At 38.2% G+C, this 21,645-nt stretch overlaps 1 protein-coding gene across 5 annotated transcripts; it reads left to right on the forward strand.

The window, feature by feature from the left end:
* The first annotated feature begins 416 nt into the window (after positions 1–416).
* On the forward strand, positions 417–16,201 carry capzb (capping actin protein of muscle Z-line subunit beta). Of its 5 annotated transcripts, none has more exons than XM_061727060.1 (10): positions 417–622; positions 7,597–7,686; positions 9,617–9,738; positions 10,910–11,023; positions 11,112–11,253; positions 12,153–12,269; positions 12,365–12,430; positions 13,001–13,077; positions 13,469–13,608; positions 15,151–16,201. In XM_061727060.1, exons 1-9 carry the CDS (start codon positions 620–622, stop codon positions 13,560–13,562), a joined length of 825 nt encoding a protein of 274 aa, XP_061583044.1. In that variant the 5' UTR covers positions 417–619; the 3' UTR covers positions 13,563–13,608; positions 15,151–16,201. The 5 variants fall into 5 exon arrangements, with proteins under 5 accessions (XP_061583044.1, XP_061583045.1, XP_061583043.1 ...); XM_061727061.1 differs by having other exon boundaries at positions 13,469–13,604; XM_061727059.1 differs by having other exon boundaries at positions 13,469–13,570.
* Positions 16,202–21,645: the final 5,444 nt, after the last annotated feature.

A 21,645-nucleotide genomic window follows, 5' to 3' on the forward strand; every position in this document is an offset into this window, starting at 1 on the left:
TCACGAAATTTCGACTTTATTCTTGAAATTGTATTTCAACATTAATCTCGACATTTCGATTTTTTTCCTCAAAATTGTATTTCAACATTATTCTCGACATTTCGATTTTTTTCTCGACATTTCGACTTTTTTCTCGAAGTGCATAATGAAAAAAAATCTTCCTCCTCTAAAATATTATTTTTATTTTTCTCCTGCCTGGCCCTAACACTCTTCCATACCTATCAGTGCCAATCATCATCATTATTCTGTTTCTGTACAAGTCCATCATCCATCCACCGCCCTCTCCGACTGCCCTCTCGCAGCCGCAGCCCTCTCTTTCCATACTTGGCAATGCCTCTCGCGCTCCTCTCCTATTGGCTGCCGCGGTGAAAAGCCTCGGCGTGACCCGGAAGTACAACAGCAGCGTCTTCAGCAGCGGAGCCTGCTGCTTCCTGCGCCCGGTTGAGGAAGTGGATTTCGCTGACAGGGCTGGGTTCACTGGAGGGAGAGGCCAGCAAAACATCTTCCAACGGGGGGGACTAAAGAAACAACGCCGAGAGAAAGATACGAGCGCGTTGTTGGAGCGTAATAAATCCAAAGTTGCACCGTGATCCTTGAAGCCCCAGCCGAGACCGCAGACATGGTGAGCTCCGCGGCGGAGAGCTGCTGCTATCTGCTAACGCTGATTTATGGTCCCGCGTTACACCGACGCAGAGCCTTACGGCGTAGGGGACGCGGCGACGCGTAACCCTACGCCGTAGGCTCTGCGTCGATCTTAACAGGACTGTAACCCGAGAGGACCACAGCAACATAAATCACCGATACATGTAACTCTGCACTTCTACCTAAACCTCTGCATAGGGAGAATAAATAATTACTGTCGTGTTTAAACTTAAAAGACTAAACTAAACTCCAGTGTTTGCCAGGCTTCATGCAGGTAGCCTTGACGTTAGCACAGGATGTTTTGGATTTGACACAAGGCAAGTTTATTTATATAGCACAATTCAACACAAGGTAATTCAAAGTGCTTTGCATCAACATTAAAAGCAGCAAAACACAATTAAACAGTAAATAACAAATAAAATTAGAAGAATATAGATAAAATAATAAAAAGCACAAGTTGTTATAAAGTGAGGGCAGTAGAGTAAAGTAGGTAAGTAAGAATGGGATGATAAAGACATGGCTCACAGGGCTTAATTTCTAATTTATTTAGCAAAAACAATCAAAAGCTTGTTTTTTAAGACATTCAAGGCCTGTTTAAAATAGGTATTAGATGCCATAATAGGTCCACTTTAATTTAAGAGTACACTTCAGTAAACAGTAATGTTTTTAGGCCTGATTTAAAGGAGCTGACAGTTGGAGCAGACCTCAGGTCTACAGGAAGTTTGTTCCACCGGTGAGGAGCAGAATAACTGAACGCTGCCTCACCTTGCTTGGTTCTTGTTCACAACACTCCAGATGAACCTCAGGGGTCTGGGAGCTTCATAGGAACTAACAGATCAACCATGTATTTTGCTCCAAGACCATTCAGTGTTTTGTAGACCAGCAGTAAGTTTTTAAACTCTTATCATTTTACAACTGTAATAGCGGTGCAGAGGATTCCTAATATAGTACACACACTTTTAAACCCAGGCTAAAATAGTCAAGAGCCAGGTTGCCTGTTGCTAAATTAAGACTGCTCGCTCCTCCTATTCCCCACCATGACGAGCTCTCAGCCTCCTCTGCTACGTTTACCTGATCATTATTTTACCTGTTTCCACTTTACCACATGTCACGTTTGTTTTTTACACTTTGGTCGTTTCTTTCTCTGCTTTCTAAGTTTTTGTTATTATTATTAAGTTTTGTTGCGCTGATGAATCATCAGAATTATTTTTTTTGCCATTTCTTGCCCTACAACTTTCAGGTGTGTCTTAATACTATGCAAATAGTCTAAAAGAAGCAGTTGTTGCAACCTGCCACATTGGGAAAGGTCATAAAGCCATATCCAAATAATAAGTTCATCATTGTTCAGTGAGAAAATATTAATAGAAAATATACATGAAACATTATTATTATTATTATTATTATTATTATTATTATTATTGGTAGTAGTAGTAATAGAAAAGATACATGAAACATTATTATTATTGTTAGTAGTAGTAGTCTTTGTAGTAGTATTAACAAATATGTGGGTTCAGCAGCCAATAATAATTAAAAAAAAAAGTTTTGTTGCTCTGCATGACAACAATAACTCGGAGCATTACACGAGTTGAAAGTTGCAAGGTTGTAAACATGAATCATCTTTTTCATGTTGAATTTTAGGATAATTTTAGATCAAATGAATCACATCCTGTAAGCATGATTGCAGTATTCCATCCAGATATTTATAGCTGGCACTTAATAATGGTTGTTTTTAACATTTTTGCCCCATCGTGTCATGTGGGTTTTCACCGAAAGTAACGACGCTGAAGGGATTTATTTTGTTTGTTTAGGCTGAATGGTTCATTTATGTACTGCAACAAGGTCTCCTGCCTTTTGCATCTAGTTTGAATAGACTTCATACAGTGTGATCGTTTCTACATTGGAACATGTAAACCTAACCTTTTCTGTTTCACAAGGTAACATGACACCACTTCTTTAATTTTGTATTATTTCAGGGGTTTTAATGTTTAAGCCTACCATTAGTCAAGCCTTGGGTAGACACCAATAACAGTTGTGTGGCCACAGAGATGCAGGTGGTGCCTTCAGAGTGAACATAGAGTAAGCAGTCATAGAGCTATTTAGAGTCGTCACCTACTTTTATAAAAGTAGCATTGTTTTGATATTCCCACATGATCTGAACTCCGCTGTGCTTAAAAGAGGGAAAACAGCTGTTTTGTCTCACGAGTCGCCCTGTTCCTTGGGCTCACCTCATCCATCCTGCTCACTCAGAATTACTGCTTTCTCTTCACCTCAGGGCTTGTTGGTCTGAACGAGTGTTTACAAGGAGACATTGATACTAGTAAATATGTGTCAAGGAATTGAGGTGTCCGATGAAACAGACTGATTCATCAACTGAAGGAGGTTAAGAAGGGCAGAAGGTGACTGGGTGGAGAGGAAATGGGATGCGAGGCATTGCTTAAAACTTGTCATAGTAAGACTTACCCTAAAGGAAATATTTATGAATTGAGGCTTCTCTGCTCTCAAACATGTTATTTTTCCTGTAACAGGTTGTAGGTAGATTAGTGTACTCCAGTTTGTACTTCTCAGGTCCTTATGACTGTGGGCTCATGGCTTTGTATACATTGAAAAGGGAATTAACCTAAATGGGTATAACATACAAATGATGTGGTAAAGAAAGCAACTTTTGCAGTGGTGTTATAATTTGGTGTAGGGCTGTTCGATTAATCGATTTTAAATCGTAATCGCGATTATGTAATTAGAACGATGTTAAAACGTGAAACTCGTAAAATCGATTTTTCACTTTTTTTTTTTTTTTTTAAATGGGAAATATAACTTACTGTATGTTTGCAAGTGCTGATTTTGTTTCAGAGATAAAACTTTATATTTTATTATATTTTTTAAATCTTTTTTCAACTTATTTTACAGAGTTTTGCACTTTATTCATTCATTTTGGGGCAAATGTTCAATAAAAAAACAGCATATTTGAAATCATTTCTTTGCCTTTTGTCAATTCACAAAATAATCGTAATCGAAAATCGGATTTTGAGAGAAAAAAATTGAGATTTTATTTTTGGGCAAAATCGAACAGCCCTAATTTGGTGTTTACTCGTGTCTTTTCTTACTGCTTTTGATGAGCATCACAGTGTCACTCTTGTTTGTGCCTGTTCTTCACTGGTACTTTTCTCTGTCTGATGGAAGTGGGCCTATTAAGACAGCTCTGAAATATTTGGACATAAACTTAGATGCTTTGATGACACACATCAAGTTTTAAAACAATGTTCCTACACATTCCTCTCACTTTCACATTGTTTCTTATCTGTCCTTTGCCACGCATTAAAGCTGTGTTGCTTACTGCCTTTTTTAGGCACAGAAACGCCTGGGGGCAGATCATGTAGTGTAGTCTGTTTGTACTGTGGGCTCAAAAGCACTACTTGCATCTTTTTGCAGTAGTAAATTGTTTGCTTGCCCTTTACATTTCTCATATGCTTTTGCGATTCCTTTATCGCAACAGCATATAAAGGAATTTCATATACAAGAATGTTGATGTGCTGGATGTAAAAGTCCTGGACTGCTCCTGTATGAATGAAGCCACATCTATGGTGTTAGACAGGTTTAGTGACTAAAGCCTCATTATCCACTCAAGCGTGTAGTCACATTCAGATAGTTCATGTTGTAATGTAAATGTAAAAAGTCTCCCCTTTTTAAGAACTGGGAAAAATGGAGATGAGCTGTCCATTAAGACTTTCATGTGCTGCAGCTGCACTAAAAGTCAGACTTGAAGACCAGATAAAATATAATTTGATCATTAATTTGGAGACATGCTTTTTTTTAAATGTTTAAGTAATACAAGTTTTCATACCTTCCAGGCAGGAATTTGTCAACTATGTTAATAATTTTCATTCTCAAACCATAACTCACTGTGATCATGTCACACCTGCTCACACAAAATGAGTTGCCCAAAAGGCCTATGTCCAGGGGACAGGTCCCGTCTCTGCACCCAAATGCAGCTGAACGTGTCTCACAGGTCTTGTGGTCACACCCAGTCTGTCACATCAGGTTTACTTCATGGCTCATGTTTAATCTCAGCCGGGGGAGGCATTTAAGTTCTTGTAAAACAGCACATGCCTCTTTTCCTGACCTGACATGACATCTTACTGCTAGACAATAGCAGTTTGTACTTTTCATGGAAAATGGTAGTGTTATAAAACTGACAGCATGTAAATCATATAGCTTGGAGTGGCTTATTGCAATATTTCTTCATAAGTTATTTGAAATTTGAGACAAATGGCCCATAACCATTGATTATACACGCCTATGTCAGCAACTTGTTTGACGTTCACCCCAGAAGCAAATATCCTCAACAGAAATACCACTCTGGCACCCAATGCAAACCTCACTGGTGATTGAACTTTAATAAATTCAGTCATATTGGTCATATAGTTGTTTTCACTTACAACCTCCACTCCATTTAAAGCGTTTCACCCTGCGCTTGTCTCAACATGACCGAACAGCGCTCAGACTTCAGCTGCCTTTCAGATACATATGTCTGCATTGACGTAGCTTGTTTAGATGTTGCCAGAAGAGCCATGTCTTCACGTGTTGAGTTTCTTGCACTTTTTGACTCTTTTTTCAAAAAAAAAAAAAAATTATCATTAGCCTACTATTTGCAAAATAATCACGATAAGTTATGAATGCTCCTGCAGTTTTACAGCGCAATAAAGTGTTTGTTTGGCCTTCTGGGTGTCAAAATGAAATAAAAGGAAACTGCTTTTATATCATCCTGCAAAATTTACCAGGGCCTTAACACTGGGCTGCTTTGCAGAAGTTAAGGAAAGAGTCTCCACAAGTTAGATAAACTACCTAGTCAACAGTGTAGTGTGTGGTTTATTTGGAAAATGTGTGTTATATCCCTTGCAGTCAATTTTTGGTTGAGATGCATAAACATGGCAAACACACAAAAAATATATGTATGCCTTTTCTATGCACAAACCTATATTGACAAGGGAGAATATGTTCACTTCATGCATTCTCAGACCATGCATAGACACGTTTGTGTATAGTTTAAGCCTGCAGCCATGTGAGAGGGTTGTATTTTATGATGGCACTGTTGGATATTATTAATGATTTTAAGAAGAGAATTAGGATTTGAAAAGCATTTATGATATGGTGGGACTGGAGATTGGTCATGCCCGTATGGGTCTATTTATTAAAAAGAATTTAAAATCAATACACATCATGTACTATCTAGATGTTTTTGTACTCTGACCTCAGAGTTGATGGCTGCTTTCTTTTTTCTCAACTTTTCTCTGTTCAGCAGTTCTATTTTTTGTTCACGATTCCTGAACTCAAACACCAAAGAGCAGATTTCATGTTCTCTGTTTCCATTTGGTAAAATTGACCTGCTTCTTTTCTGTTACATTCAATCTCAAGTTTACTTAGTTGTAGCATACATTGTTTTATACCTTAAATGGTAAGTTACCTCCCTACGTTCACAGTCATCCAGAGCTCCACTGCCTGTCAAAAGCTACGCTCGGGCAGTGAAAGACGCCTGGTGCTTCCAACACAACGTGGTGTGAAATCAGTAGCCAGACTCTATTGTTCCCAGAGCTGGGTATCATCACTGACCTCCCGATACGATTCTGATACACTAGGTCCCAAGACGATACGATTTCTGATACGATTCGATATTCTAGTTACAATAACGGAATGACGTCACGTGATCCTTCCACGCGCCACGTCCGGCCAGAGAAACCCCACCCTGACTGGTGAAAAGAAGCAGCCTGTTCAGTCCTCAAGTAAGGAGGAGACTTGAGCTCAGTGCAGGGCCTCCCGGGGTTGGTAGACGGAGCAACTCCCAGGACTGACTTAGGTAGGAGCACTGGGTGATAAAATGGGGGAAAAAAATCGTGATTTAATTTTTTTTTTTTTTTTTTTTTTTAAATTGATACTTGGATTTATGTATCGATAATCGTTCCTACACATGCATATCGATAAAATATTGATATTTTTAACCCACCCCTAATTGTTCCCCCATGGTGGAATGACCTACCAAACTCTGTCCCATTCTGCATTAAGTTTAACTTCTCTGCTCATCAGAATGAGTTAGATTTGTCCAGCTCTTTGCATGACTCATCACTGAGAAAGCTGCATGCCAAGATGATGATATGATGGTGAATTTAAAACATAGTTTTGCTGAATAAAGGGACTGTTTTAGAGTGGGAAGGGAACAAAAAAAGAAAAACCTGTGGACTTAACTGGACTCATAGCAGTCTGACCAGAACTTTTCCATGCTGGACCCTCCTATGTGATTCCTTGCTTGTGTTGTTCTCTCAGATGTAAGTAGCTTTGGAAAAAAGCATCTGCGTAGTGGTAGTAGTAGTAGGAGTAGTAGTATGAGTAGTAGTTGGTCATTCGTTAAGCTAACTAGCTCGATTGATTTCTACATGTTGAATTTCAAGTGGTACATCAGATTGTAAAAATGCTCTTGTTGTGGTTTTTGGAAGAATAGCATTATATCGATATATACGATTAAGCTCATCAGACTTGTAGAATTAAATCATTATCAAGTAAATTTTCATAATAATAATGCTTGCTTTACTAAAAATAAATAAAACTCTTTTTGATGTGGTTTAAAAGCAGCTGTTTACAGTCAGGTTATAATCCTTTTGTGAGGATTGTAACATTAATCCTTTAGTGCTCAAACAGAAGTTAAGTGCAGTATTTACTAGGAATGTAACACTTGATATTGAAATGTACCAGGATCATTTTAAGCAGGTATGAATCATTCATTCATTAATTCCACACACGCACACACTCCAAGTTGTTATCTGGGCCACAGAGGGATGTCAGTGTTTGATTTACTCTCAGAACAGTACATAGATTGTGACAGTGGCTGTTTTTCTCAAACTGAACTCATTTGCTGAACTGCAGTCTGTTGGTATAAAAACTAATGAAGTGTCTTCTCTGCTGTTTCAGAATGACCAGCAGCTGGACTGTGCTCTGGACCTGATGAGGCGTCTGCCTCCTCAGCAGATCGAGAAGAACCTCAGTGACCTCATTGACCTGGTGAGTTTCTCTCTGATGACTGCTCAGACTCTTGACGCGCTGATGGATATAGCAGGGTGTAAATGATGTCATGTTAAATTAAATGTTACAGAAGTTAAGGGTCAACAGTTGGAGCCAGATTAAGTAGATGATTTTATTCTGTAGCCACTTGGCAACAGATATTATATATAATAGTGATGCACCGATTGTTCGGTAACCGGAATTGTTCGGCCGAAAATGGCAAAAAAAACACTTTCGGTGTTCGGTGGAATAAGTGGGGAAAAAAAACGAACAATTAATAACGGCGTTGTAAAATAAGGAAATAGACTGGCCGCTCCGTCCCGTAACGTTGCGCACTACATAAATCGTTGGCCAACCAAAAACTAACCCCATAAGAATTTTACCTAACATTCACCAGGAGGTGGAACCAAAACAACATAATGCTGGAAATTAAAAAATTTCATTTTTTTATGTTCCATAAATATTTTCTACCTTGTAATTTTGTAAAATATTTTTTTCTTTGAAAAGCATGCCTAAGTCAAATGTATTTGATTTATGCAATGGTGAAAAAATTGGCAAAATAAATGAAAAACTGCTGAAGAACCATGTTCGGTATTGTTCGGTATTCGGCCAAGTGTTTATTATTATTTTCGGTTTCGGTTTCGGCCACAAATTTTCATTTCGGTGCATCACTAATATATAATCATTTCATTTTCAAAAATCCACTATAATGAACTTGCACATTATGGATTGGTAGACAATATTTCATTGTTACATAATTTGTTACCAATTTACCTGTAAGATTTTGTACTTTGGTGTAGGTAATTATACATATTGTGCTAAAAAGCTGCAAAATTGTAGCCGTTTCCAGCATTTTTGTAGCAGTGACCAAACTAGTTCCTTTCTGAACTGTTCTGCTTCCTTGCAGCATTTTTTTATTTTGGACATTTTCCTTGTCGTTTTATCTATTTTAACGTGGTATTTCCGTCTGAGCCTGCCAGATGAAGCAAATTCAGACATAAATCAAATCACACTTGTTCCCCTGTTTGAATTGCACCTTTCTTTCTGGTTACATCCGTTCCTTTTTAGCCAGACCCCCACCTGCTCACCTTCCTCTTCTCTCACCTTTAACCTCTCTCCCCCCACACATCTGCTCTTTTCTTACCCTGCGACCAACGTGTCCGGTTATTAGTGATTATTATCGCAGCTGTCAATCACCCTCCACTGCTAAGTTTGTTTTTGGCTTCTCCTCTACTGAAACCTTTTACTCACTATTGACGTTCCCCTGAAATCACCTCCTTTCTTTCCTGTTTATCTCTCACGCCCTACTCACTGATCTGTTTTTCCTTCTTCTCTCTGCTTCAATATGCTCTTCCCAATCCTGCTTCATTTTCCTAGTTTCAGCCGGTCTGGGTTGCCAGGTGTGTGTGTGTCTGTCTGTGTGTGTGTTTGTGAGCATGGGGGCCTTTTCAGGATAACAGGACCTCCTTTGTGTCTGTGCTCTGATGCAAGAGCACATAGAGAGGGGGCTCCATGTCACTATGTGAGAATTAATTTGTACCCCTTTATCCGTCAGATATTATGTTTCCCATTGATATTTTATTCTTACCCCACTGGTTATTGCCTGAAACTGGAATGTGAGACAGAGACTACAACTTTAAAGTATCAGATGTTGAGGCCCTTGTGGTTTGTTTTCTAGTTTGTTCCTCTGCTTCCCTTGGCGTTTTTTTTTCTTTCCTTTTTTTTCATTCCTTTTCCTCCTTGAAGTTGCCATCTGCTACAAAAATGCTGAATTAACCAAAATATCTTGTTCTAATGCTTGGGGCTTACTCTTAGGTCACAGAGAACACATTTAGTCAGATGTTTAGCAGCAGCAGCAGCTGTGTTTTATTATCTCTACAGGGAAAACCTTTTGTTCTTGATCTGAGCTCCTCTGGTTTTTTTCATCCAGGTGCCCAGTCTGTGTGAAGACCTGCTCTCCTCCGTGGACCAGCCCCTTAAGATCGCACGGGACAAGGTGGTGGGGAAGGACTACCTGCTCTGTGACTACAATCGAGATGGCGACTCCTACAGGTCGAGTTCATAACTGCACTTGAATTATGGTTCAGGAACAAACATAACCAGTTATCTGTCACATGAAAATAAGTCACAGACTGTAAATAGTGTGCAGTTTTTTTCTCTCTTTGATCCAGATGGCTTTTGTTTTCTCCTTTCGCTGAAATTTCCTGAACTTGCAATAGTCAACATGTTAAGTGCACAGAGTGGTGTACAACAATTTATTTTCTTTAAATGTTATTATTTTATTGCATGCTTGATTTGGATTTAATTAATTGCATATTGACTTGTATAAAGCGGACTGTCTGTCTGCAGAGTCATGAGATGATAATTATCTGATATCAGCCTAGGCGGGTATACTATTGAGAAATTTAAAGTTAACATTGTTTCCTAGATTATTATGATTATCCAACTTTAAAAAAAGATAGTGGTCCCCTCACAAACGGATAATTGAATCCACAAGTAGTGAAACACATGTTGCTATATTTAGCATGGAACTAAAACTAATTATTTCATTAAATAATGAACTGACCATCTTTGATTCCAAGGTTTAAACCAATTATTTTAAAGAAACTGTCTTTTATTCTCTCAGGCTCCAGTCTGTCTACTGTGAGGACTTTACTTCTTTCTTTTTTTTTGCTTTCCGCTGTTTAATGCCGATCTAAGCTGACAATCTTTCAAAAGTCTTAAACTAAATTGTTAAAATAACAACAAACAAAAAAAACTATCACTTCTTGGCTGCTTTTATACGTTATAAAAACACATTTTGAAAGTAATTGTTCACCCTGTGTACAGTTATTAGGGAAGTACTTCGTTGTCTACATGTTCCCTCAAGATTCCTGAGTTAAAACATCAAGATGGTGCAAAGAATCAAATGTTTTACGGACACATGAAAGGAGTGTTGCTTGTTAGAGGAGATAGATGATGGACAAATTCAACTCTTTTAAAACCAGGAGTCAGCATTGATACGGAGGCGTAATAAAAGGGTTAGTTGACCATTAAATTATCTAGCTATGAAAGGCAAAGCAAGAACCAGGAGCAGCAGCATTAAGACACTAATAATTGCTTACATTTCTCCCTGACGTCATTTTCCTTGAGGCTGCCCTTAAGTGACAGATATTTACTGGACAAGAATATTTTAAACATAAGTATTTAATTTTCTGGTTGTAAATGTTGTATCTCTCATCAGATCCCCATGGAGTAATAAATATGAACCTCCCATTGAAGATGGCGCGATGCCTTCAGCTCGGCTGAGGAAACTTGAAGTTGAAGCCAATAACGCCTTCGATCAGTACAGAGACCTGTGAGTACCAGCGAGGCATTCTCGCAGGAAGTTTGTAATGAAGCATTAGTGTTGGCGTCTTGCGACCTCCTCTTTCTCTATAATTTAGGTACTTTGAGGGTGGCGTGTCCTCTGTGTACCTTTGGGACTTGGATCATGGCTTTGCTGGTGTTATTCTCATTAAAAAGGCTGGGGATGGATCCAAGAAAATCAAGGGATGCTGGGACTCTATTCATGTGGTGGAGGTGCAGGTGAGCTAAATGAAACAGTTATTAAAGTGGTTTTGGTTCAGGGAATACTACAGAATATGTGTCTGCCATCCATTTTACTGAAATTGGAGAGAGAAAAAAAATATGTATATTTATTACTGAAAACTGCATAATTTTGACCCTATAAATGCTTGGATTTCATGGTTTCCCACATATCCCACACACACTTATCATTTTGTACATGTGAAATATACTAAACCTGAGTTGTATGCAGGACACAATGAAATACACTTTTCATCTAAAAGCTCCCAAAGGCAGGGGTTTGTACAATATTAAAGCCCCAAGTTTGTAGTCAGTTTATTTTTGAGGGTCCACCAACTCCCTCTAAAGTTAATCATGCATTTTCCAAGACCACCAATTACACATCCACTGGACACATCTTACATTCAGAAACAACCGACCAGGCAAAGATGACAAGCTGAAGAATAACAAATTTGGACACTTGTTTTGAAGACAGACTCCAGGAGTAGTGCCATTGTTCCCACCGTTACAGGGCTTCACTGAAACATCATATGGATTGTAGATCAATTAACTGCAGATACATGGAAATCTGTAGCATAGCTGGCCCAGGTGTATTGAATAAATCTCCATGTCTGCAGGGGGCCAATCAGGTCACGCATAGTGATACTACTGCCATGAATTTGGCTTTACGACAGCTATAAAGCACATTGGCTATTTAACTCTGAATTGGAAGTATAGTTTTAAGAAATAATAACAACCAAACAAAAAGGTTTTATATAGAGATCACATTTAAAACAAATATTGCTGACCAAAGTTGTAGTTTTTGAATTCTGGTCACGGCTGATGACAATTGAAAATGACACTACACTTTGTTAAAACCAGGCACCTGATAGGCTGCTGTGTGTGTGTTTTGTGAGCAGGAGAAGTCCAGTGGTCGTACCGCTCACTACAAACTCACCTCCACCGTCATGCTGTGGCTCCAGACAACCAAGACTGGCTCCGGCACCATGAACCTAGGTGGCAGCCTTACAAGACAGGTAGGATGCTGCTCTAAACAGAGGACTGCTGATGTGTTCTGATGTCATGATGATGAAATGAAGTCACTGTTTTTATTTATTCTCTCCCGACACAGATGGAAAAGGACGAGACAGTTGGAGAGTCCTCGCCCCACATCGCCAACATCGGCCGCCTTGTTGAAGTCAGTATAACTATGAGTACCTATTTGTGTTGAGACAAAACCTGGAGTAACTTTACCACAGGGTCATCGTTCTTATTAACGGGCTCCAATACAGAAGTCTGTATTTTAAAGGTTTTTAAATTCCCATTAACAAGATGGTCTGTCAGCTAATTTGTGTTTATGCTCCATGTGACGCCCCCTTGTGGTGGCACAGTCTGAGCTGAGGTCAGAGTCAAATGGCCTTGGAACACTTTACCAAGAATACAGGAATACTCTGCAGGAGAACTGTCATCATCTCCATCTCTGCAGTGCAAACAAACCCCTTCACACAGTAACATTTGATGTGCCGGATCTAAAAGAGTGCGATTAAAAAGGCACGTCCGTCTGCAGAATCTGGATTTGTTCACTCACCAGAACATTCACTGGTGATGGAAATGTGATTTCTCTTAGACATTTTCACATTGTTCGTTACATGTTGCTGTGCATCATGCACATTGGCTTACGTCTGGAATGAATAAATAAAGCATTTGTATTGGACATAACTGTGAAGTAGAGGATAGAATAATGCCAACTGTCCATGTCTTGTTTCAGGATATGGAGAACAAGATTCGCTCCACACTGAATGAAATCTACTTTGGGAAGACCAAGGACATCGTCAACGGCCTAAGGTACTGCTGCATGAGTTGTCTTCTCCTCCTTTTACAGCACCTCCAGTCAGAAGCTCCGGTCCCCAAATGCCCTCTGACACAGTCCTTCTCTCTCAATTTGATTCATTGTTGTTGTTGTTTGTACATCCTTTCTTGCCTTTTTATTTTTTTTAGGTTCTCCCACTTATCTGCTATTTTATTTAATGCAGCCCTTTCCTTTCTTCAGTTGCAACAGTTTTCTTTTCCTTCTTAAAGCCCTCTGCACAGCTTCCTCCATAAGTCTTAATTTTTTGTTTTTAGTCTTCATCCCATGTTTCTGCTGCCATTCTTATCTGTCTCTCTCTTCCTCTTAATCCCTCTGTCACCTCTCCTCCTCCTCCTCCTCCCTTGCTGCCTTTCCTCTGCACTCCAGATCTATTGAGTCTTTGCCTGATAATCAAAAGTACCGGCAGCTCCAGAAGGAGCTGTCGCAGGTCCTCACCCAGCGTCAGATCTTCATTGACTAGGGTCAGAGGTACACCCTGGCATGGACAAGTGTTTGTGTGTGGGTGTGTAAGTACTTGTATGTCTATTTTTCCCTTCCAGAGTGAGGACATTACTTTAGAGGTGAAAACACATTCAATGTTTGAGTATAGTTCGAAAACAGTATAGGGCAAAACTTCTTTACAGTAATCTTGTGTAGGCCTGTGTTGAAAAAAATCAATTTTCCTATTCTAAATCGATTCTCATAATTCCTAAAATTCGATTCTTATGTCTAAAGATCGATTTTTTTATTTTTCATTTTTATTTTTTTTCCCATCATTTTCGCCAGGTGAACTTTAATCGCAGTAGTCGGACACACAGTTTGTCATGAAACTTCTGAAAAATGCCAGGTGCTTCATGGCAATATGTGTGCGTGGTGACAGAATAAATTAGATAAGCTAAAATGATTTGTTTTACTGCATGAACTGTTGCAATTTCTTTCTTTTTTGCACTTTAAATGGATATTGAAAGGCCTGTTTGAGTTATTATTTCTTAGTTATTTCACAATAATTATTGTGAAATTATTATTTCACTAGTTATTTTACAGTCATATAATTCAGGCAACAGCTCAAAAAACATTTTAAATAACACAAAGCCAAATCAATATCGAATCGAATCATGATAATTGATTCTGAATATTAAGAATCGGAATCGATTCTTGACATTTTAATCGATACCCAGCCGTAATCTTGTGCTTATATGTCCAAAAAAAACAAAAAAAGTAACTTACTATTTAGGGGTAGAGAACATTAAAATAACTTGCTGCAAATGTCTAAGCACTCGGACATCAGATCAAAGAGAAAGAGGAATTAATACGTTTACAAATTTACCCCCTAAAAAACTTCATTAATAAATATAGAGCCATAGACTCCTCCCACTCTGTACTTTTTGTGTGTGTTTATGCTATGAAAACATATTTGCATGCTACTCATGCACACTTGAAGACTGAACAGCTGTGTGAGGCATGCTGTGTAGGTTTTGTTTACCTTGAGTCTAACACATGATCTCTGAGATGGTAACATACTAATCATACTGGTGTATTTGGATGAGTCACTTGTTAGGTTGTTTGGCAGTTTGTCCTAAAAAGGCATTCTAAGCAGGTGTTTGGTCTGTGTGAATCCCTCTTTCCTGTTTAAAGAAAAGCATTTTTCTAGAAAATGTGTAAACGTTGCAATAAAAATAAGGGGAAAAGCTGATTAACAACTGCTAAATGGGATTAAAAATTCATTTCAACATAAATACTGAAGCAGAAAGTTGTGGTTTTTGATCGTATAAACGGTATGCACGTGAACTCATACATTTGCAAGCTAAGAAAGATTCACCTGCATGTCAAGAAGTCCAGCTGTGTATTTCTTCAGTGTGTGTAGTGTGTATGCCATCAGTCACTGATGCTCATCGTTCACCATGCTTCCTCTGCAGAAGGAGAATTGGACAGAAACTAATACATTTAACTTCTAACTTTCAGACTTGAGTGTTTCCTTCTCATCAGAGAAACTTTTCCAGACTCTCCTGCGGTTTTCATGTTTGATGTATGCACGCACTGACATTCTTCTTTCTTTCCCCCCTGCACAGGAGTGTTCAGACTCAGGCTGACAAGTCACAGAAGGAGGCTCTGAAGGTCGACTTAATGGAGGCACTCAAACGCAAACAAAACAGCTAGAGATGCTACTGTTGTATTTTTCTTCTTTCATTCTCTCCGCCTCATCTCTGCCATCTTCTCTCCGTTTATTTTGTCTCTCTCCCTCCATGCCTATTTCACTGCTGCATTTGTGGAAAACAAAAAAGGAGAAAAAGCTTAGCTTTTTGTTTGTTGTTTTTTTTTGTCCATTTTTTTTTTCTTTCTTTCTCTCATGCATCTCATCTACCATGAAGCCATTCACTTACACCGTTTCTCTTCTATCTCCCATATAATGATAGTATTACTGAGGTTTAATGATAATCTTACACAGTGAAGAACATTGTAGTAATAATCCCAGACGTGTCCTCAGTTTGAAATGAGCGACTCGTCCTCTTGCCTGCTCTGCCTCGCTCGGTGTTGAGGAAACGAACACAGACTGTGCTTGAGGCGGTGTATGCTTGGCAGTGGTGTCGTCACATTCATCAAATGTATCTCTTCCCCCCTACTTTGTCCGGCACTCCTGATATGTTTGTATGGAATCATATCTGCCTACGTCTAGCTGTCAGCCTTCTGAGCGACGTAAACTTGAAGGCAGCCTTTCAGTGTGCTCAAGCAGGCTTTTACACTCGATGTCACTCTTCTCCATGCATGTGAGCCTGTGTTGGATCATGGAGCTGCGAAAGCAGGAACCTTCTCAAACATGGGGATGGACTGTTATCACCCTCACAAAATCCCCCTAAACACACACCCACACACACACACACACACATTGTATAACATGACAGTGTCTTCCCCCCTCTGTTCAGTTATTCAGCTCTTCTCACTCACCTTATCTGTCTTTGTTGGGGGTTACACTTTGTCTTTGTGTCTCAGTGGAAACCTTTGAACGTTTCCATTTTGGAGGGGAATCTTTTGTTGTATTTTTTTGTTTTGTTTTTATTTTGTAAAGCTTAAGATTCATATTGTATTAGAGCCTCCAGCAACAATAAAAACTGTAAAAAGCCATGCTTGTCCTCTGTCCCTTTTTTTTTATATATAAATATCAGACTGTTGATATTATTCTGCAGGTAGTGAACAAAATTGATTCTATTTGCACAGGGGCTTGATCTGAACAGAGGTAAAGTCCTGTATTAAACCTTTTAGAAGCGGTACGAAAACTTGCTGTACATGGGAGAGGGGGAAACATTAGAATTGCATTGTTTCTGGTGTATCATGGTAATCTTTTTATTTGAGAATATGGGCTTTTAAATTAAGTATTGAAGAAATTACTTTTAAAGTAGTTGGAAAATGTATTACTAGCGGTTGCCAGCCACAAAGATTATGCTTTATTTGGTGCCTCCATTGTAAGTGGTTGCAGACATTTGCAAGATTTTGCATTTGACTGATTGAAAGGAAATATGGCCCAAATGAGAGCTATCTGTAGAAACAATGAGTATTTTTTTTTAATCTTTGAAGAGAGTAATCCTACATACAGTATTGTTGATCATTTTCGGTGAGTTTTTTTTCTAAAAAATGTGAACTTGAAATGAGGCGGCTTTCAAAGGTAAGGATTTTAAGTCCCTTCTCTCTGATGGGACACAAAATCCCCAACAAAAGAAATGGATGAACAAATGAGCAGAAACAGGAGTCAAAACCCAAATAGAGCATCATTAACACATAAACCGAAGGAAACAAGGCTAAAGTGATATAAAGAGGAGCAGGCACAGGTTGTGGATGATTGAAGGAAAGTCATATTCAATGATGTATCTGCATTAGGTAATGAGATGATGTTCAGGTGGATTTTCTTTTTCACAAAGGGAGAATTTTCAAGGAAAATATAGTTTTGTGTTATAGGCTAAATGTGTTTTTTGTCCACCGATGAGTACATTTTTGTACTCTTCAGTGGACTCATTTGTGTACTTTGAACCATCATTGCTACAATGCTTGATATATGCCGTTTACAAATATAAAAGTCCGTTTCTGCTCCCTGCGCGGCGGCAGTTTCTCCACCAGGTGTCACTGACACTCAGAATATTAGCTGCTTTTTAAGTTTATCAACTGTTAATGGATTTTTATTCGACGGTGGTCTATATTTCTTACTCTTAAACGGGAGTTTGCCTCGTGTAAATAGTTGAAAACTAACGTCTGGACAAAAGTGCATCCAGTGATGTGCAGTTTACAAAGGTCTCACTTATTCTCCTGTCTTGAAACGGTATCTGGTTGAATGGACAGACATGTGATGGACAGAAATAACATCCCCATTTCTGGCTTCTTACTTTGAAAGCGACGACACGGTCACCTTTAATAATATACAAACCGGATTCGGTTGAAGTTGGGAAATTGTGTAAAATGTAAATAAAACAAAATACAATGATTTGACAATCCTTTTCAACCCATATTCAATTGAATACACTACATAGACAACATATTTGATGCCCTCGCCCCATCCTTGCTTGTGAATGACTGAGCATGTTTGGGGAGGCTCCTTTTATACCCAATCATGGTAGGCTACCCACCTGTTCCCAATTAGCCTGATCACATGTGGATGTTCCAAATACTGTAGGTGTTTGATGAGCTTTTCTCAGCTTTCTCAGTATTTTCTGCCACCTTTCCCAACTTCTACTGGACGTGTTGCAGCCATGAAATTATTATTTGGCAAAAAACAATTAAGTTTATCAGTTTGAACATTAAATATGTTGTCTTTGTAGTGTATTTAATTGAATATAGGTTGAGAAGGATTTCCAAATCGTTGTATTTTGTTTTTATTTACATTTTACACAATTTCCCAACTTCAACCGAATTTGTATATATATAAACATATATATAAACGTAAACGCCGCATTTGCGCCTGTCACATACGTCAACACGGAAATAGACATATAAACTACGTGTATATATCTATGTTCCTGACTAGTTTTTTTTTTTCTCTTTTATTGAACAGTTGGATATTGTACAAATCCTTGAGGCACATAAAAACATTCAAAAACAGCATGTAGATTTATAAGGCACACAGCACAATCTGCATCAGAGTGCAACAGTAAACATAACAGATAAGATGTGAAGCAAAGACATAAACAAAAGGAGGGATGAAGTAAAAAAAAAAACCAAAAAAAAAACCCTAAAGATAAATAAATAAATACAATTGTAATAATAAAATATGAGGTAAATGGTGAGAAGCAGGTACATTAGTCATCTTCAAATATCTTAAGATCTATATAGGCGTTAAGGAGTTGTTTACCATGTTTGTTTTTAATAAGTCCTAAGGCACTGAGATGGTTGTTTATCAGGTATGTTTTAAAAGCTGAAAAGTTGGGTTTTCTGTTTTCCCGTTTGCATGTATGAATAAAGAACTTGGTAGGGATCAACAGGTTATTGAGTACAAAGTCACTTATTTTGTCTTCGAGGATGGTCCCAAATATAATATCCTCTCTTGTTAGGAGCTCCTAGTATAGTATAGTATAGTATAGTCAGACCGGTTGTCGTGTCCGACTGTGTGTCTGACACCAAAATACCAGACTTTTGTGGACGTTACCGTGAAAGAAACAGAAACTAAAAAAACAAGGAATAACATTTCACAAATAAGAAGTTGTTTTATATGATTTAACTGTTATGAACCTGTTGAATATGATGTATCTTTTAATCTTACATAAACAAAACTATGTTAGGACAAGAAAACAAAGTTTTTGTTAGTAAGACATCATTAAGATGATGACATTTGGCTATCAGCCATTGTATGTAATTGTGTAAAGTAAGCCATGTTATTCCTTAATTATTTATTTATCAGTTTCATGGCACTAACATTAATGTTAATTGCTTACGTAAGTTATGTACCTGAATCGTAGCTACTTAGGAATGGAGAATTGTTCAGTTGGACTGGTTTTGTGTTCATGTTCCCAACAGATGGAGGAGGCAGGCGGGTGGCAGCACTCAGGAGGAGAGACTTTGTACCAAAGGACTGTTCATTCATCCGCAACTGTCATTTCAAACCAGAAGACTTTGACAGGACTGGACAGTCCTGTCAACCATCTTTGCAAAGTTAGTGTCATGACAATTTCTCACATAATCATAATATTTCTCATATTATTTAGTGGGCACTGCGTTGTGTCAGTGCCCACCCATTAGTGCCTAATATAGAATATTTATTACACTCTGCAAATGCAGAACAGCTTGAGAAAGATGATGTGCAAAGTTGTGCTGTTGCAGGGATATTAGTAGATCAGGTTTTCGATGGTGTGAATTTTGTGAAAAGGGTAGAGGGTTTCGTTTTGGGCGTATTTTGCTACATTTTTAATTTAGGCATTCCTTTTATTTGTGAATGGGTTCTGTTTTATTTATTTTTTGTTTGTTTTTAACTCATTCCATTATTAATTCATTTTTTCCTCTAATACTATTATTTATCTATTTATTTATATTTCATATACAGTTTATTTTATATTATTTATTATTATTATTGTTCATATTACTACCAGCAGCATGCTTATATTGTAGAAAAAATTCAGTATATGTGGATGTGTGCCTAAGTAAGTGTATGTGATATAAATATAATAATAATAAATGTCAGCTGTCTATTAATGAATCTTACAGACAAAAACCACACTGATGGCATAAAGAAGAATCAAAACACTCACTGAAGCCCCATCATTATTGGACACCATGGTAGTCGACAAGCCGAAGATGTACTGGGGTGACTCGTGCTCGCTCCTTTTGCGTGACACACGCTCCCAATCTGGAATCTAGAATTGATTGCTCTTCCTTGTGTTCCTGGATGTTGCAGTTGAGTTGCAGTTTTTTAGGTTGAATTTTTGCGGTTGAATTTTTTGAGGTTGGATTTCTTAATGTTGAATTATTTGCGGTTGAATTTGTTCCAGTTGAAAATTTTAACGGTGAAAGACTTTTAGATAGATCATTTCAATGCATAAATATTCAGTGCTAGCAATTCAATCACTTTTTTCTTTCAAAATCCAATGACACAGATTTACTTCCATAATCTCTGCTTCTGTTGACTAATGCATAGACGCTGGCTTCCCTAGGCAAAAGATGCCAGCCGCTCAACGCATCATTCCAATGGATGGCGGCGTCGGAGGCGACCTCTACATTTATATTTCTATGACTTTTAATCACATTACAAAAAATAAATACAGATAAAATAAGGCGCAGTGACGTCGGTGAAAGTTGCGAGCGCCGTTTGAGGCGCATTTCCACTAGCGAGAATTCCGGGTAGACTTTTTGGGGACGGGCCATTTGTGCGTGTCTCCATTACTAGGAACAGTCTATTATGTGGCCTTCAGAAACCTTTGCGTAGCAAAAAACGGCCATGTAGGAAGTACTTAGCTTGGCCAACAGGGACCTGGCAGGGAGTCTCTGCTGATTGGGATTTCTAAACTATGTTCAGCCCTCTCACATGACCACAAATAATTTAAGCATTTTGACCAGAGACATTTTGCTTTGAGTACGTTTGTACATTTTGTACGTGAAAAAAACGATGGATGGGGCCGACGGTGCGTCCGAAATGCCATACTAAACAGTATATACTCAAAAAGTATAATTAAGTTCTTAACACGCGGAGGAGACGGTCGGTCCAGTTAGAGGTTCCTGTTCCTGCTAGTGGAAACACACACCAAACCGGACGGTAAGCAAAGTGGACCGTCAAGGGTCTGTGAAAACTTTACTTCATATCACTTTAACAACTCATATCAGTGTAGTGGCTGTTTAAAATAATCAAGCAGCTGGAAAAGCCACTTTTCTTCAGTTTTTACCAAATTTATGTCCACGTACAAACTCACCCGTATGTGAGAGGAATATAAATGCAGATTGTTAGTCAAACATATAGAATACAATTTTTTTTCTCTGAAAAATTGGTAATTTTATATGAAATTTCATTGTTGTCAAAATTAAGTTCACATGTACACTATCTTAGTCCATTTACCCTTAAAATTCACCCTGCATTCACAAGAAAATTGCCTTGTGTCAAAACAAAATGTGAATTTATTTATTGGCTAATAATGACTATTACTCATATTAAACATAATTAAAATGGAAGACAACATTGAGAGCTGATTCTCTTAATTATAGCTATAGACCAACAAATGGATAAAGAATGTAATTAAATGTTTGATTTCTTCATTTTATCTCAGTGGCATTCAGTTCGCATCTCGAAGGTGAATATCTTTGTACAAGAGCACAGGAAAAAATGAGGAGGAGATGAATAAACCACACCCACTGTTGTATTGTTATAATATTAAAGATTTGGTATGGTTATTTGGAATTCATTTTTAAATTTGTATTGTATACCATCATGCTGCCATATCGATTTGAAATAATAACAGCACTGGACCTAAAACATAACAACCTAAAGGGCGTGACGACACAACAGCGTTTGTGATCCTCTTCAAACAGACGTTCCTACTGGATTCAAGTAAGCAGATTACTGCCAGTGAAGCTCTGCCTATAAGCTCTGCTTGCTCTCTCTA

The sequence above is a fragment of the Cololabis saira genome, chromosome 8 (genome assembly GCF_033807715.1).
Source record: "Cololabis saira isolate AMF1-May2022 chromosome 8, fColSai1.1, whole genome shotgun sequence".
Classification (NCBI taxonomy): domain Eukaryota; kingdom Metazoa; phylum Chordata; class Actinopteri; order Beloniformes; family Belonidae; genus Cololabis; species Cololabis saira.